This window comes from Procambarus clarkii, chromosome 32, assembly GCF_040958095.1.
Source record: "Procambarus clarkii isolate CNS0578487 chromosome 32, FALCON_Pclarkii_2.0, whole genome shotgun sequence".
In the NCBI taxonomy this organism is placed as follows: Eukaryota; Metazoa; Arthropoda; class Malacostraca; order Decapoda; family Cambaridae; genus Procambarus; species Procambarus clarkii.
The window spans coordinates 20620200-20635970 of record NC_091181.1 but is presented as its reverse complement, the minus strand read 5'-3'; the positions used below and the strand labels follow the sequence as shown (position 1 = coordinate 20635970).

The following is a 15771-nucleotide window of genomic DNA, read 5'->3' as shown; positions in this document are numbered from 1 at the left end:
TATTTCATTTTTGTCCTCAACCACTATATCCTGACTATCCTTCACCGTTTTGTGATTTTCCTTGACCTCCTGAACGTTTAATTTAGCCTCGATGGACTCGATTCTCTGCCCCAGATTTTGGAGGAACTCGCCAACTTTTTTAAGTTCAGCCCACACTTCCTTGACCATATTATTATGACCCTCTTTCTGAGCCACAGTAGCCACTTCACTCACCGTTACACTGTCACTGCCGGAGTCCTGAGTGGTGGCGTGGCTGCTTGTTGCTGGAGCCTGCCTAAGTAAAGGTGACTCCTTTACCCACGCATTCGTCCGGTTCACTGGCACTGTTTGGGGCAGACTGTTTTGCTGTGCTCCCGGTGTCTGGGTAAGAGCTCTTGCTTGCTCTGTAACATTCACCGGCCGGAGAACAGCCATACTCGGCCTCTTGCTACACACAGCCGAGCTCGCATTGTGAACACCTCCACAGTTGCAGCATCTGGGAACTATTTTCTCCCCCAGATTCAGTCTGTTTCTACACACAGTAGAGAGGTGAGACTTTCCGCAGAAACGACATCGTGGATCATTTTGACAGCTCCAGGATTTATGCCCCCATCTGCAGCATTTCAGGCATATTATGGGCTCTTCCACATACTTTGCTACATTCCTGTAGCCAGCCCCGGTGATGAACACTTTCTCGGGTACGTCACCTCTCACTAGAGCCACCACCTGACTCCTAGCTTCACCTTTAATAAGGTGACGCTTGGCCCACACAAATCGTTGGTCGTCGAGTATAAACTCGGGGTCCAGAATCTGAGGGTATTTATAGATAATTACCTTCGTCAGCTTCTCGTTCCCCTCCAGTATTTCCATAAGAATTCCATCATATCCTTGCTGGCAAAGAAACGTCACTGCCTCCATAGAACCTACCGTTAAGTAAGGTCTGTTTACACCTTCCTTCAGCAGGGGCTCGAACTTGCGGTGTTCTCTTCCGAGTTTGACGGTCCACAGCAGCTTCTGATGATAGGCCAACGTGCATGAGGCAGGGAAGAGAAGCCTCCATCTCCGCTGACCCTCACCTTCCTGACATCGTTCCGTCCGTTTGTCTGCATCAGTCTCGGCGTCGTTCTTCATTCTCTTATCGTTTCCGTTAAGTGTATTACTGTCCACACTACGCCTTGCCTCCTGTCTTCTTCGTTTCTTCTTATTCCTTGTCAGAACTTCTAGATACTCGCCCTCCTCGTCTGACTGGCTGCTTTCAGAGTCCATGTTAATAACGCCGTGAGAAGTAGCCATGTCTTCTGGTGACTGAGTCTCCATCTCAGTACCCAGCATGGGGGGAGGGGGGGGGGAAGGTGCGGAGCAGGTATCTTGACCCGACCGCGTCCCAGGTAAGACTGAAGCCAGTTGCTGGCTGCTGCATGGATGATGTGTGAACACGCTCTGATCAAGTCCAGATGGGTGGGAAAAAATTGATTCATTCCTTTGTATTGAAAAATATTTCATGTATCAATCAGTGAGTTAATATTGTCTTAATAAAATTTTAGAGATGTGTTTTGATTTACCCTGAACAGTGCAGGTAATGTATTTTTAATGTTACGACACAGGCTGTGGCGGCCATGCCATAACAATGGCGATCGAGCCTTGTCACTGAGAGCTAGCCAAGACGAAATATTTTGAGCTCACCTTTTCTCTGCTGACGATAGAATATACATTTGCAGAGACTAATATGTAGCTTTTGTTGAAAAAAAACAATTAATATCTTGTAATACTATAATAAAATTGGTAAATTGACTTACTTTTAATGAAGCTGAAGATTACGAAGCTGTGATGATTACGTCATCCTCTGCAGCGCTTGTTTTATATTGTTTATATTGTATACAGGGTACATACTGTATGTACAGTACACTTATTTTCAGGCACTCACTTCACACAACAGCTAGCCTTACTACTAATTCACATGAGTTCTAATTCTACTTCACTATTGACAGTTATGTTGAATGTTAAACTCTGCTGCTGCTCGTGCATGAGAATATCCTTTATCAAGTTTCTTAATTAACTCCAGCTTCTGTGCAATCGTCAGGCGCTTCCTTTGGGTAACTTTTGGCATTTTGTAAATTAAAAAGATCACAATTACAGTACAGTAATATCCTTCACAATTGAAGCTAGCCGCGCGAGTTCACGGTAAACAATGGGAACACATGGCCCGGCGGAGTACATACTAGGTCCGTGGGAAAAAAAATACCTAGTGCCTATACATACTATAAAAGGTATTTAATAAGAAAACAAAGACTTTTGCTTAATAAAAACTGTTTCAAAATATTTAATTAATAATAATTTACAATTTTCTTCATTAAAGTGAATCATTTTAAAAGAAAATTAAGATGTAATATATGACTCTGGACGATCCAGGTCGGTGGCGGCCTGGTCGCCATGTGAGGGGACGCTGATGCCACAACAAACCCAATACCGACTGTCGGTAATATCGACCGCAGACCGGTATAGCAGGCTCCAGATACTGGGCTCCCAAACCGGTCGTTAATACCGGCAGATCGGTATAAAAGAGGCCGTTAAATTGAGTGGATACTGTAGTTTCAAAGCGTTATATGACAAAGAGTACTGGGAAGACGGGACAACACGAGCGTAGCTCTCATCCTGTAACTATTTTTATTTTTATTTTTATTTTTATTTTTATTTTTTTTGTTTGTCATCTTTGCCTGTTTTTTTACTCTTAATTATTAGGTCTTAGTTAATCCCCTTGTCACTAAACCTAGGACTTTTTATTACCCTGTTACTTAAAGTAACTTGGTATTTGTTTCTTGTAATCATTTATTGGAATTAATTAATAGTATAATTGTTTATATAAGCATCTACCTCAGTATCATAGTAAAATCTTCCACATGAATATACTCTCACCCTGTATATTTTTACACTTAGATTTAAATTAGAGTAAATTTTAAGATTTAATTAGATTTACATGTCATCTTTTTTTTTTCTCTCAGAATTATCTATTTGAGCTCACTTTGTTTTCTTAGGTTCATACCAATTATAGGATTTTAATTAACCATTACTAAGCTAATTATCTTCAAGATCATTTTACTTTATGATTATTATTTTTCTTATTATTTTTTATTTTACATTTATATTGTCAGTCTCTACTGATTTTTTGTTTTTTATTTTATGTAACTTCTGTGTCCTTCCTGGCTATCTATTGTATCTTTATTTTACCTCTAAATTGTTACTATTTTATTGTATATGCATTTATTCTTGTGTTTTGCCTTATCGTGTATCTTGTATCGTGATCCCTCTGCATCTCTATGCACACTGATATTGATCCTGATCAAAATCTTCTGTCTCATATCTACACCAACCAGCACATTGATCATCATTATTGCAAGTATTTCACAGCACACCAGGCTAAAAACAAACTCCAAAATAGCACCTGCTTATCAGTTTACAACCAAAATGTTAGATCACTTGGTAAACATTTTGACGATTTAAATGCATTACTCACAGCACTAGGTACTAACTTATCGTTCATTATTTTAACAGAAACTTGGCTAAATAAAGACTATACCCAACTCTACAACTTAGCTGGTTATAAAGCCCTTCATAACTGTAGGCCTAATAAAAAAGGTGGTGGCGCAGCTATATATTACCGAGATACATTTATCTGCAACAGTGTTATTAGTGACAGAGATGACTACTGTGAATATACTTTTGCCCAGTTTACAATTAAATCCTTTAAATCCTCTTTGACTATTGGATCCATCTATAGATTTCCCAATACTAACATAGCTTCTTTCTCAGACAATCTAAGGAATCTTATTATAAACAACAATCTCAACAAAAACCACATCATTCTGGGAGGAGACTTTAATATTGACCTGGGTCAACAAAATTGATCTCAAGTTGACTATTTCCTTAACAGCATGAACTCCTGTATGCTAATCCCCACAATCACCAAACCTACCCGAGTCACTCAAACATCAGCCACTACCTTGGACCACATATAGACAAACATAACAGCTCCCCTTGTATCTGGTATAATCTACAACAGAATAACTGACCACTATCCTACCTTTCTCATAGCGAACATGGACATAACACCACCAAAAAGCAAGAAACTTTCATTTAGGCTACACAGTGAATCAGCTTTAGGCAATCTTACAGATGCACTTCACAATATTAACTGGGATTCTGAATTCAATAATACCCAGGATATAAATTCATTAGCTAACCTCTTCCTCTCCAAAACTCTAAGCCTCTACAACCTTCATTGTCCCCTTCTTACCAAGCAAGTAACTGACAAAAGATTAAACAATCCATGGCTCACAAGTGGCATTCTCAACTCAATCAACAAGAAACATGAATATGAAAAGAAAGTTAGGATTGGCCTAGTTTCAAAGGAAGTAGCTAAAAGGTACTCATCAATGCTTACCAGTATCATAAGAAAGGCAAAACTTGCATATTATGTGAATAGATTCAATGAAGCAAAAGGCAACATGAAAAGCACTTGGAAAACAATCTCTAGTATCCTAGGAACTAAACAACACTCACATAACCAAATAAAACTCTACAAGGATGGGGATATACCGTCAACTGATTTAGAAATGGCAAATGAATTTAATAGTTTCTTTTCATCGGTTGGTGCTAATCTTGCCAGTAAAATCCCACAGACTCAGACACATATTAACACATATCTCTCAGGCAGCTATCCAAACTCTCTTCTCCTTTCACCAATCAGCCCGGCAGATGTTGTGTCCATCATACACTCTCTAAAAACCAAGGCAGGGAACACCAGTGAAATTCCGTCCATTGTGTACAAGAGAGCCTCCCATGCCCTTGCCCCACCCATAAGCTACTGTTCAACAAATCTATAGAGTGTCACGCCTTCCCTCATATCCTCAAAAAAGCAAGAGTAATGCCAGTTCATAAAGGAGGCAATCCGGCGGACATAGACAATTATAGATCAATATCAAATCTACCCATTCTATCAAAAATATTTGAAAAAATTATTTACAAACAGCTCTATTCCTACCTCGTAAAATTCGACATACTCAGCCCCTGCCAGTTTGGCTCCCGGTCCCAAAAGAGCACCAACGATGCAATCATTAGTCTCCTTGACGTTATCTACTCAGCCCTTGACAAAAATGAGTTTCCGATTGGACTCTTCATTGACCTAAGAAAAGCCTTTGATACTGTTAATCACAACTACCTCTTACTTAAACTCCAGCATTATGGAATCCGAGGCCTTGCCCTTGACTACATCCGATCCTATCTTAGTGACAGACACCAATATGTAACCATCAATGATACAACTTCTTCCACTCTACCAATTACCATTGGAGTGCCACAGGGCAGTATCTTAGGACCTCTTCTATTTCTTATATATATAAACGATCTGCCTAATGTCTCTAATATTCTCAAACCTATATTGTTTGCTGACGATACTCCCCTTATCTATTCAGACCTCAACCCACATACACTAAATAATGTTGTGAATAATGAATTAAAAAAAAGTCCACTTATAGATGTCAATGAACAAACTAACATTAAACATCGAAAAGACTTACTACATCTTATTTGGAAGCAATTCATCAAATGCAATTCAGCTACAGATAGACAACATTAACATCAGTAATAAAAAAGATGGCAAGTTTCTTGGCCTATTCCTAGACAAGAGACTCAACTTCAGCACCCACATTCAACACATAACTAACAAAGACTCTAAGACAGTTGGTATACTCTCCAAAATCAGATATTATGTTCCTAACTCTGTTCTCCTCTCACTATATTATGCACTAATCTACCCCTATCTTAATTATGGTATCTGTGCATGGGGGTCTACCACTGCAAACCACCTTAAGCCCATCATCACGCAGCAAAAATCTGCTATCAGAATAATAACTAACTCTGCTTTCAGACAACACTCAGCTCCCTTGTTTAAATCCCTAAACTTGCTAAATATTAACTCCATCCACACATTCTCTTGTGTCATCTTATCTTGAGATGATTTCGGGGCTTTAGTGTCCCCGCGGCCCGGTCTTCGACCAGGCCTCCACCCCCAGGAAGCAGCCCGTGACAGCTGACTAACACCCAGGTACCTATTTTACTGCTAGGTAACAGGGGCATAGGGTGAAAGAAACTCTGTCCATTGTTTCTCGCCGGCGCCCGGGATCGACCCCGGGACCACAGGGTCACAAGTCCAGCGTGCTGTCCTCTCGGCCGACCGGCTCCCTGTCAACTACATTTACAAAACCCTGTTCTTAAATGCAAACCATGCTCTGAAACTCTCCCTGGACAGATGTAATAGGATCCATTATCACCACACCAGAAATAAATCTCTCTTTGATATCCCCAGGGTCAAACTTAATCTGTGTAAACACTCTATGCAAATTAAGGGACCTAGTCTATGGAACTCACTCCCTAGTGAATTGAAAAATTGTAAAACTTTTGCCTTATTTAAAAGCAAAACCAAAAAGTACCTAATTTCATCTTCTTAGTTTCCTACACTGAGCTTTAAATTTGCTCTGTACCTAGTGTTACCCAATCTCCTAATTTTTATGTAGTATCAAACAACCTTATCATTGTGTTCATTGCTGTCTTCTTTTATGTGATAGCCATATGCTGTATTGTGACTACCAATTTTTGTCAACTACCATTCAAGCTGTCATTGCAATCAATCTTATATTGTTTCTGCTGTATTGTGCCTACCAATTTTTGTCAACTACCATTCAAGCTGTCATTGCAATCAATCTTAGCTACCTATGTGCTTTAATATACTGTACCTACAATTTTCTCTCATCTTTTTTTTTTTTTTTTTTTTTTTTTCTTGAGATATATACAAGAGTTGTTACATTCTTGTACAGCCACTAGTACGCGTAGCGTTTCGGGCAATTCCTTAATCCTATGGTCCCTGGAATACGATCCCCTGCCGCGAAGAATCGTTTTTTCATCCAAGTACACATTTTACTGTTGCGTTAAACAGAGGCTACAGTTAAGGAATTGCGCCCAGTAAATCCTCCCCGGCCAGGATACGAACCCATGACATAGCGCTCGCGGAACGCCAGGCGAGTGTCTTACCACTACACCACGGAGACTGCAAATTCCATGTCTTTTTTTTTTTCAATTCCAATTTTCAATTCATGTAACTGTTATCATTTTTTTTTGTCTATAAATTTTGCAAGTATTTACCTACTTAAAATTTTCTTAGAATAAGGACCTGCCCGAAACGTTGCGCGTACTAGTGGCTTTACAAGACTGTAATCACCATATTATGTATCCTCACATTCCCAATGTACCTTCTTGTATATGCATAAATAAATAAATAAATAAATAAATAAACTACACTCAGGTAATTACCAAGCATCATGGCACACTTAGCGACGAGGCGCATGTTCACGTTATAGTCTATGACACAGTCTGGCTTGGACATGGGGTTGTGTGTCTGAAAATGGACCTTGCCAGCGTCCAACATGGCACCGGTGTGAATCGTCGTCAGCATATTCACTTTGCATCTGTCCTTCCACTGCACTGACAGCATATTATTACACTTGCGCAGCTGGCACTCACCCACATCTATACCTATACCGAACACTGGCATTTCCTTCCTGATGAGCTTCACAGTGCCACATACGTCGGTGTTGTGGGCGAGGAGGTATCTGGTCAACAGGTGGCTGGTGTAATAGTTGTCGAGGAACCGTATATGCCCCTTGTTCAGCAACGGTTCCATCAGGGTTTTTACGACACTGCCGGAGAACCCATGTTCATCTTGAGCTGGTATGTCGACATCTATACCGGAATACAAGATCATGTCCAGGACGATACCAGTCTCATAATCACACAGCACGAAAAACTTCAGGCCAAAACGGTGCCACCTGGAAGGGATGTACTGCTTGGATGCCAGTCTGCCCTTGAACAATACAAGCGACTCGGCGATAAAGACATTCTGTCCAGGCACAAAATAATCCCTGAACTTTCCCTCGCAGGTCGCTGAGTACCTTGCATACCTTCCACAGTCTGTCGTGTCTGTCCTCGTTTGCATTGTTTTCGAAATGCAGGCACCTCAGAATTAACAGGAACCTATCCCACGACATATACCGGTTGAAGATGGGCGATGGAACAAGGCTGTCTTTGTTCCAATAGCCCTGGATGACAGCTTTCTCGGAGTGTTTCATCATCATACATAGTGTGAGAAACACGTACATCTCGTCGATTGTCATATCCTTCTATCACATGAGGCGTGGGGCAGGTAATATGCCACCGTCTATGAGGGTGTGGGCGTATGTGTTTGTCTTGGTCACAAGATGAGCCATGAATACATTGTCGAAATATGCCTGGAAATATTGCATGTTCGCCATATCATCACCGGTATACGGGAATAAAGCTGTAACACCAACGTCGGTATCATCAAACGTTGGTATTTGAGGGACAAATGTGGAGCAATCCTCCCCACAGGTACACCAGGGGGTTTGGTGTTGGCGCCAACACCACGGCCAACACCACCATGGGCACCAAAACCACAGCTACGTCGTCTGCTGCTGGAGCTGCGTGAGGCAGATTTCCGTACCGTAGGCCTACCACGAACACCTGATGTTGAAGGCCCACTGTCGTCATGCTGGGAGACACGCTGCCGCCTACCTCTACGTGTTGCTGAGGCAGCAAAACCGCACCTGGTACCACCCCCGCTGCTAGTACTCGGGTCATCCACACTACTCGAATCAGAGCCAATGTCACTGAAGCTCGAGAGAGATTCGTCACATGTACGGTCACTGAATAAACTAGCGTCTGGGGACATACATGATGGTGGTGATGATAACGGTGTTGACCCAGGGCGGCGAGACAGGCCAGGCGGGGAGCGTGTACTGTACACGCTCGCCACATCATCCACTTCCATCTCTCCCTCACTCGTATCAGACCTGTGTGTCAGATCTTTCTCTGGATCATAGTCCAGGTCATCATCCATAGCACCGTCGTTGTACAAAATATTGCGAATCTCTTCCTCAGAGAGTAGTTTTCCATGATTGTGGGTCACCGTGGAGCGGGAGCTCGTTGACGATGCGTCAGACATGGTTGCTGCTTGGGAACTGGGGCTCCCCACGGCCGCGGGGCATGCTGGGAATTTTTTTCAAGGTGGCGGACGATCACTGGGGCCCCCAGCCATCCATTCCATACCCACATCACTGCGTGCCACTTTTAAATCAAACGTAAAAAATACAAATACCCGGAGGCGCGTAGCACACCCCAAGCGTGGGCCTGCAGGTGCGTTGCGCAGTTAAAAGGTTAACATACCAGTCATTACATGGTCCTGAGTGGCATTGCATCGTGTCACCCGGCCTGGATTCTCTTCTTAATGTCTGCGACCTTTCCTCCTTCCTAGTAAGTTCCTTTCTTGTTTTCTGTGGTTAATTAGCTTCAAGAAGCCACCAGGGGAAGGGCTCCCTCCAGAAATCCAGTGTTGAATGAAATACCTCTTTCTGGAGCACTGCAGGCTTCCTAAGACCCTTCCTCCCTCCCTCCCTCCCTCCAGGTTCATCCCTGGTTTGTTCATCAGATCCAGAACTGACATGGTGGGCTGCTTGGTGGTGGTAATTGGCACTATTGAGTTTTGAGCTCATTTGTGTGAAGCCTTTGTTTTGTGTGAATAGTGTGTAGAGTTGTTTAATGGTTTCAAGGCTTTAGTTACTTTGAACCCTCTTGTAAAAAGCTGTTCTGACACTCTGGAGGTTTTTCAAGTGGGATAGCAATTGTCATCCGCTCCCTGTCCCTTTGTGAGGAGGCGAGGTTCTGGCTTTGGTCCCTGGTATAGCAAACAGAATGTCTACAGCTGATGTGACTTTTTAGTACAAAGCAATCTCGGGAAGATATCTTCAGGGAGCTACTAGCAAGAGGCATTTCATTACATTGTCTTTTTTTTTTTAAGAATAAATCTATATATTAGCATGAGTACTTTAAAGGCAAAAAATCAACCTGCATACCACATGTGAACCATGGGCACATAGTTGTACCACCCTGCACTTAAGCTATACCTCAGGTTTTTATTCAAATAAAATAAAATGTTTATTCAGGTAAAAGTACATACATACAAGATGAGTTATAAACATAATGTTGGACTTCTAGATAGAGTTAGTACATACAATGCCTTAACCCTTTAGTTGCGCAAGACATCATATGATGCGTTGAGTGACTTGCAGTAACTTGCGCTCGGCATCATATGATGTTTTGGAGTACCGCACAAGATTTAAACGGCCCGCGGATACACGGGGTTCACCACACCTTTATTAGGACTCTTGTAAACAGACACCATTTAAAAAAAAAATCGTGGGCCAAATTCCCGGGTGTGAGATGCCTCAGTATTGAGTGAGCTACCAAGCCTGATGCACGCAGCATGAGCTCACAGCACTGCTGTTCAGCTTGTGACCACAGCATCGCCTAAAAATGTCATAACATACATGTTCTTGCTATTATTTAGCGATGATGTTATTACAGAAGACCCCTGACTGTGATAAAACTGACCAGGGTTCTGATAATAGCAGGATTGTGGTGATATTTAGCGCTGTGCTCCATGGAGGGATGAGTAATGCTATGGGAGGGAGGGTGGTGGCATTGTCTTCTGACTGTGTGTGGCCACCTTTTATTGACTACACTCACCATATCAGCTTAGTGGTTCGCTATGGTGAACACAAATGTAGATACTTATATATAACGTGTGTATAGAGTGTAATAACAGCAATAGGAGTAGGTTGGGAGCCGCCATTTTAGTGGGGGAGGTGCGTCGTCTGCACGACTTATCATGTTGTTTACTGGTGACCACTATGGTCTTTGGGCACCATACCAATTTACTTGTACAAGTATGGTGAATAAAACAGGTAGATACTTATATATAATGTGTGTATATAGCGTAATAACACCACAAACAGTATTGTTGGAGTAGAAATATTAGTGCGTCTGGCCTTGAGGGCGGCTGCCACCAGCTGACTGTGTGAGTAGCTAAGTCTTTGTGCCTTTACTCACCATACAAGCTTAGATGTACAGTTATGATAAACAAAACATGTAAATACTTATATATAACGTCTGTATATAAAAGCAAAAACAGTATGGTGGGAGGAGAATGGTGGCAAGTCAGGTGAGGTGAGGTGAGGGAGGGAGTGGCAGCCAGTGGCGGGTTGCCACTGGCTGCCACTGCCACTCAGCATACCAACTTAGCAGTTCGTTACGGTGAACACGAATGTAGATAATTATATATAACGTCTGTAGTAAGTAAAATAAAAAACAGTATTGTGGGAGGAGAATGTGGGCGAGTCAGGTGACTTGAGGGAGGGTGGAAGTAGCAGCTAGTGGCGGGCTGCCACTGCCACTCAGCATGCCAACTTAGTGGTTCGTTATGGTGAACACGAATGTAGATACTTTTATATAACGTCTGTATATAGTGAATAAAAGCAAAAACAGTATGGTGGGAGGAGAATGTGGGCGAGTGAGGTGTTGAGGGAGTGAGTGGCAGCGAGTGGCTGGCTGGTGTGTGGCGGTCACTCCTCGTTACTTTTTTACTTATAATAGCGACTTAGTGGTTTGTTACGGTGAACAAAACATGCAGATACTTATATATAACCTGTGTATATAGTGTAATAACTGACAAAGTATTTGTTCACTGTTTGATGAACATAATTGAATCAACAATATGCACACCATATTTTTGAGTACAGCGATGATTCACTCATTTTATTATATAAATATATCACACTACACACTATTGAATAATATTACAGCAAAAAAACTACGAAAAATCAATCAGAGACATTGAAATAATTAAGTAATTATCTCTTTGTGGCATCTCCGGCCTGACAGGTGGCGAGCAACAGACCGTCTGGGACGCACGCTGAGTCAGCGCCTGTTTTTTGCCAGACGTCCCCACCCTGTAGCGGGCAATATATTCCACTTACGATTTTGTTATTATTTTTCCCATGATCAGTGAACACAAATTAACAGGTTTAGAAGATTTTTGTATTTTTTTTCTTGTATGCGCCTGTGGGTGACACATGCTAAATAGCCAGGCACCATTTAAGGGTTAAGCAACTAATACACACAGCTTTTCGGGCAACACCCAGATTCTCATGAAGTTGTAAATTAAAACTTTTCCTCATCAAGTTGTAAATTAAGTTAAGTTTTATACTTGCAGGATCTCTTGCACGCACTCTAACTGCTGCAGTGTCATACCTGACTACTTATGGGGGTGAAGATGTCAGTATGGGCATTTGGGTGTCCTTAGTAGCTGGAAATGCCAAGATGGTAGACGTTCCCTGTTGGCTGCCTCATCCTCGCTGCTCTCATGCTGTTCTTATACCACAGTTATCAGTGTCTAAGATGACAACAGTTTGGGATAGAATACATGCTGATTGAAATTTATTTTATTCCAGTGAAAAATAATGCAAGTAGCACAATATTGGAACTTTTTGCTAATTAACCTCCGTGCTGCGCTACATTTATTGTGACAATCTGGTGATGTGCCAAAAATAAAGTGTTACCCCAAAACTTGTTTTTCTTTGTAAATTGTTAAAATCCTTCCCCAAACAAGTACATGTAAAAAAATATAGAAAAAATTTACTTTGGCTGTGGTGACGTGGAGACGATCATGCGACATGACGTCATTACTGTCTGTACGTCCATGCGTACAGACAGTGCATACAGACTGTATGTCCATGCATACAGACTGTATGTCCATACGTACAGACTATGTCTATGCATACAGACTCCTGGAGGAGGTCGCACGGGCAATTTAAGACCCACGAGTTGACAAAAATATATTTTAATTAATTTTTTCAGTGCTCTCTAATTACTTTTTTTTTGTTAGCGTATCTGATGCCCATCTGTGTCCTTTACAATATGTACACAGTAGAATGTTCATAATGTTCCAAGGAACTGTGATTCATGTGTCACTAATGAGTCCACAGAAAATATTTATTGTTGAAATATTACTTGTTCAATACTCAGTTTATTTACACTATGTACACTCACGCACACTACACAGTCATACATTGTATTGCATTCTCTGGAAATGAGTGATAATCAAAGAAGCAGTCCATGGTACACAGCATGATTTCGCACTCAATGCATTTGGTACACACAGATTTTCACTTCTTATTTCTTTATTCTGTGTGCTTGCAAACAACCCACTCACATACACCCTTCGCCAGATTAAGAACACCCTGACCACTTAATCTGACACCTTGTCAGATTAAGAACCTACCCGAAATGCTATGCATGTTTGTGGCTTTACAAGAATGTATAAACATTAATGCTATGTACTCTCATAAACACAATGTACCTTCTTGTATATGAATAAATAAATAAATAAATATCATGACCCTTATTTTCTAAAAACAATAACATCTGAATTTCAAAGACAGAGCGATCTTTCAACACCGCGTCCAACAGGAGACTGGGAATCATGCTCCGTATATGCAGGGGAGTGTGTTTAACAATTTTGGGCCTTTGATGTTGATAAAGAGTTCTCTCTCAGCATGCATATTACACTTCTGCTTTTCAATGGGGCTATTTTGTACATCCTGCCATGCCTTCTAGTCTTATGAAATGTTATTTCTTTGTGCAGATTTGGAACCATTCCATCTAGTATTTTCCAAGTGTATATTATTCAAATTCAAATTCAAAATTCAATTGTTTAGTCAAGTAAAAGTACATACATAAAAGATGAGTTACTGTATCAATAACCGTTGGTGCCACAGGGCAGCATCTTGGGATCTCTCCTATTTCTTATATACATCAATGATCTGCCTAATGTCTCTAACATTCTGAAACCTATATTGTTTCCTGATGATACTACCCTCATCTACTCTAACCCCAACCCACATACACTAAATAATGTTGTTAATAATGAACTAAAAAAAATCCACTTAACCCATAAACTGCGCAACGCGCCTGCAGGCTCACGTCTGGTTTGCGCAACGCGCCTCCGGGTATTTGTATTTTTCACGTTCCATTCAAAACTCCCGCCGCTACATGGGGTTCACATCAGCTTCCTCAGGGCTCTTGTAAACAGACGCCATCTTTAAAAAAAATCGTGGTCCACATTCCCGGGTGTGGGAGCCTCAGTAGTGTGTGAGCAACCAAGGCTGGCGCTCGCAGCATGAGCGCACAGCACTGCTGTTCAGCATGTGACCACAGCATCGCCTGATAATGTCAAAATATATATATAACTTGTATTATTTAGCTATGATAGTGTTATATTAAAGCCTGAGTGTGATAATGACTGGGTACAATGTTCAAATATCAGTGATTCAATGCTGTTCACGATGTTCACAGCGCTAGCCACAGCATTATTTTGTTCATCTAGGAATCTTCAAATGATTTCTTAGGTTCCTTTTCAAAATAAACGTGTGGTCAATTATTCATTTACAGGAATTAGTGACCAGGATTGTGATAATAGCAGGATTGTGGTTATAATTAGCGTTGTGCGTAGTATTGTGGAAGGAGGAATTTTGATGAGGGAGGGAGGGCGAGAATTGAGGTAACCTCATTGTGTGTGTGTGTGGCTGCCACTTGTTTTTCTCACCATACTAGCTTAGTGGTTCGCTATGGGCAACACATATGCACATGGGTATATATAGTGTGTGTATATAGTGTAAGAACAGCAACAGGAGAATGTTGAGAGGAGCTATTTTGGTGAGGGGGGTGACGTAATCGTAGTGTCGTCTGCTGTGTGATTTTTCATGCAGTGTATGGTGCTCACTGTACTGTTTGGACACAATACCGGCTTACTTGCATAGTTCTGGCAAATAAAACATGTAGATAGGTATATAGAACATGTGTAATAAGAACTATAGCAATATGGTGGGAGGAGCAATGTTGGCGAGTAAGATGTTGGAGTGAGGGAGACTTGCTGGGTGTGGCTGCTCTCACTCGAGGTGTTCTGAATGTGTTCATGGCCAAATGCTCCTATTGGCCCATACGAGGCAGCTGCTATTGGCCCATATGCGGCAGCTGCTATTGGCCCATATGAGGCAGCTGCTATAGGCCCATACAAGGCAGCTGCTATTGGCCCATACGAGGCAGCTGCTATTGGCCCATACGAGGCAGCTGCTATTGGCCCATACGAAGCAGCTGCTACGCGATGTTCTGAATGTGTTGATGGTATATGTATATAGTGTGTGACAGTGTATAGTGAGTACATATGTTGTAAATATACATAAATGAACATGAAACATTGGTGTGAATAAATGTATGATGGGAGGAGGAAGGTTGGCGAATACAATGGTGGAGAAGTGAGGGAGGGCTCGCTGCATGGGTGTGGCAGCTCTCACTCGCGGTGTTCTGAACGTGTTGATGGTGAATGTATATAGTGTGTGACAGTGTATAGTGTGTAAATAGATTGTATATATACACAAATTAGCATGATACATAGTAAATATGTGCTGCATATGTGTACACAAGTTTCATGCACATAACAGTGTCTACGGACAGTACGGATGTTGTACTGCGATATTATAGTGTACGTGTTCATTATACATTGGATTGGCACATAAAAATAATGAAAATGTATTTGGAAAAGTGCGCAAAAAATGAACGAAAATATATTCGCGGCAACTCGCGCGCCCCGCCCCGAGCGCCCCACCGCCCCCGAGAGCTTATGGCACGGGTGCACGGGGAATGATGACGTCACGCCCCAACTTCCAGACTTCATAGCAGCTAAAGTAAGTACAATTTCGACTTTTTTTTTTTACATACCCATACCGAGGGAAGGGTTTTTGACACTTCAAAAAGAAATAAGAATTTTTTCCA

At 41.6% G+C, this 15771-nt stretch overlaps 1 protein-coding gene across 5 annotated transcripts in view; it reads left to right on the top strand.

Annotated features, from left to right (window-relative positions):
• LOC123759295 (UDP-GalNAc:beta-1,3-N-acetylgalactosaminyltransferase 2) overlaps positions 1 to 13336 on the top strand; it is a 339864-nt gene extending 326528 nt beyond the window's left edge. For 3 of the 5 annotated variants that reach the window (XM_069335009.1, XM_069335007.1, XM_045744158.2), the window contains one exon: positions 12155 to 13336. In XM_069335009.1, the coding sequence (XP_069191110.1) occupies positions 12155 to 12375 (221 nt within the window). In that variant the 3' untranslated portion in view covers positions 12376 to 13336. The remainder of the gene's footprint in view (positions 1 to 12154) is intronic. The other 2 variants (XM_069335008.1, XM_069335010.1) reach the window with 2 other exon arrangements.
• Positions 13337 to 15771: the final 2435 nt, after the last annotated feature.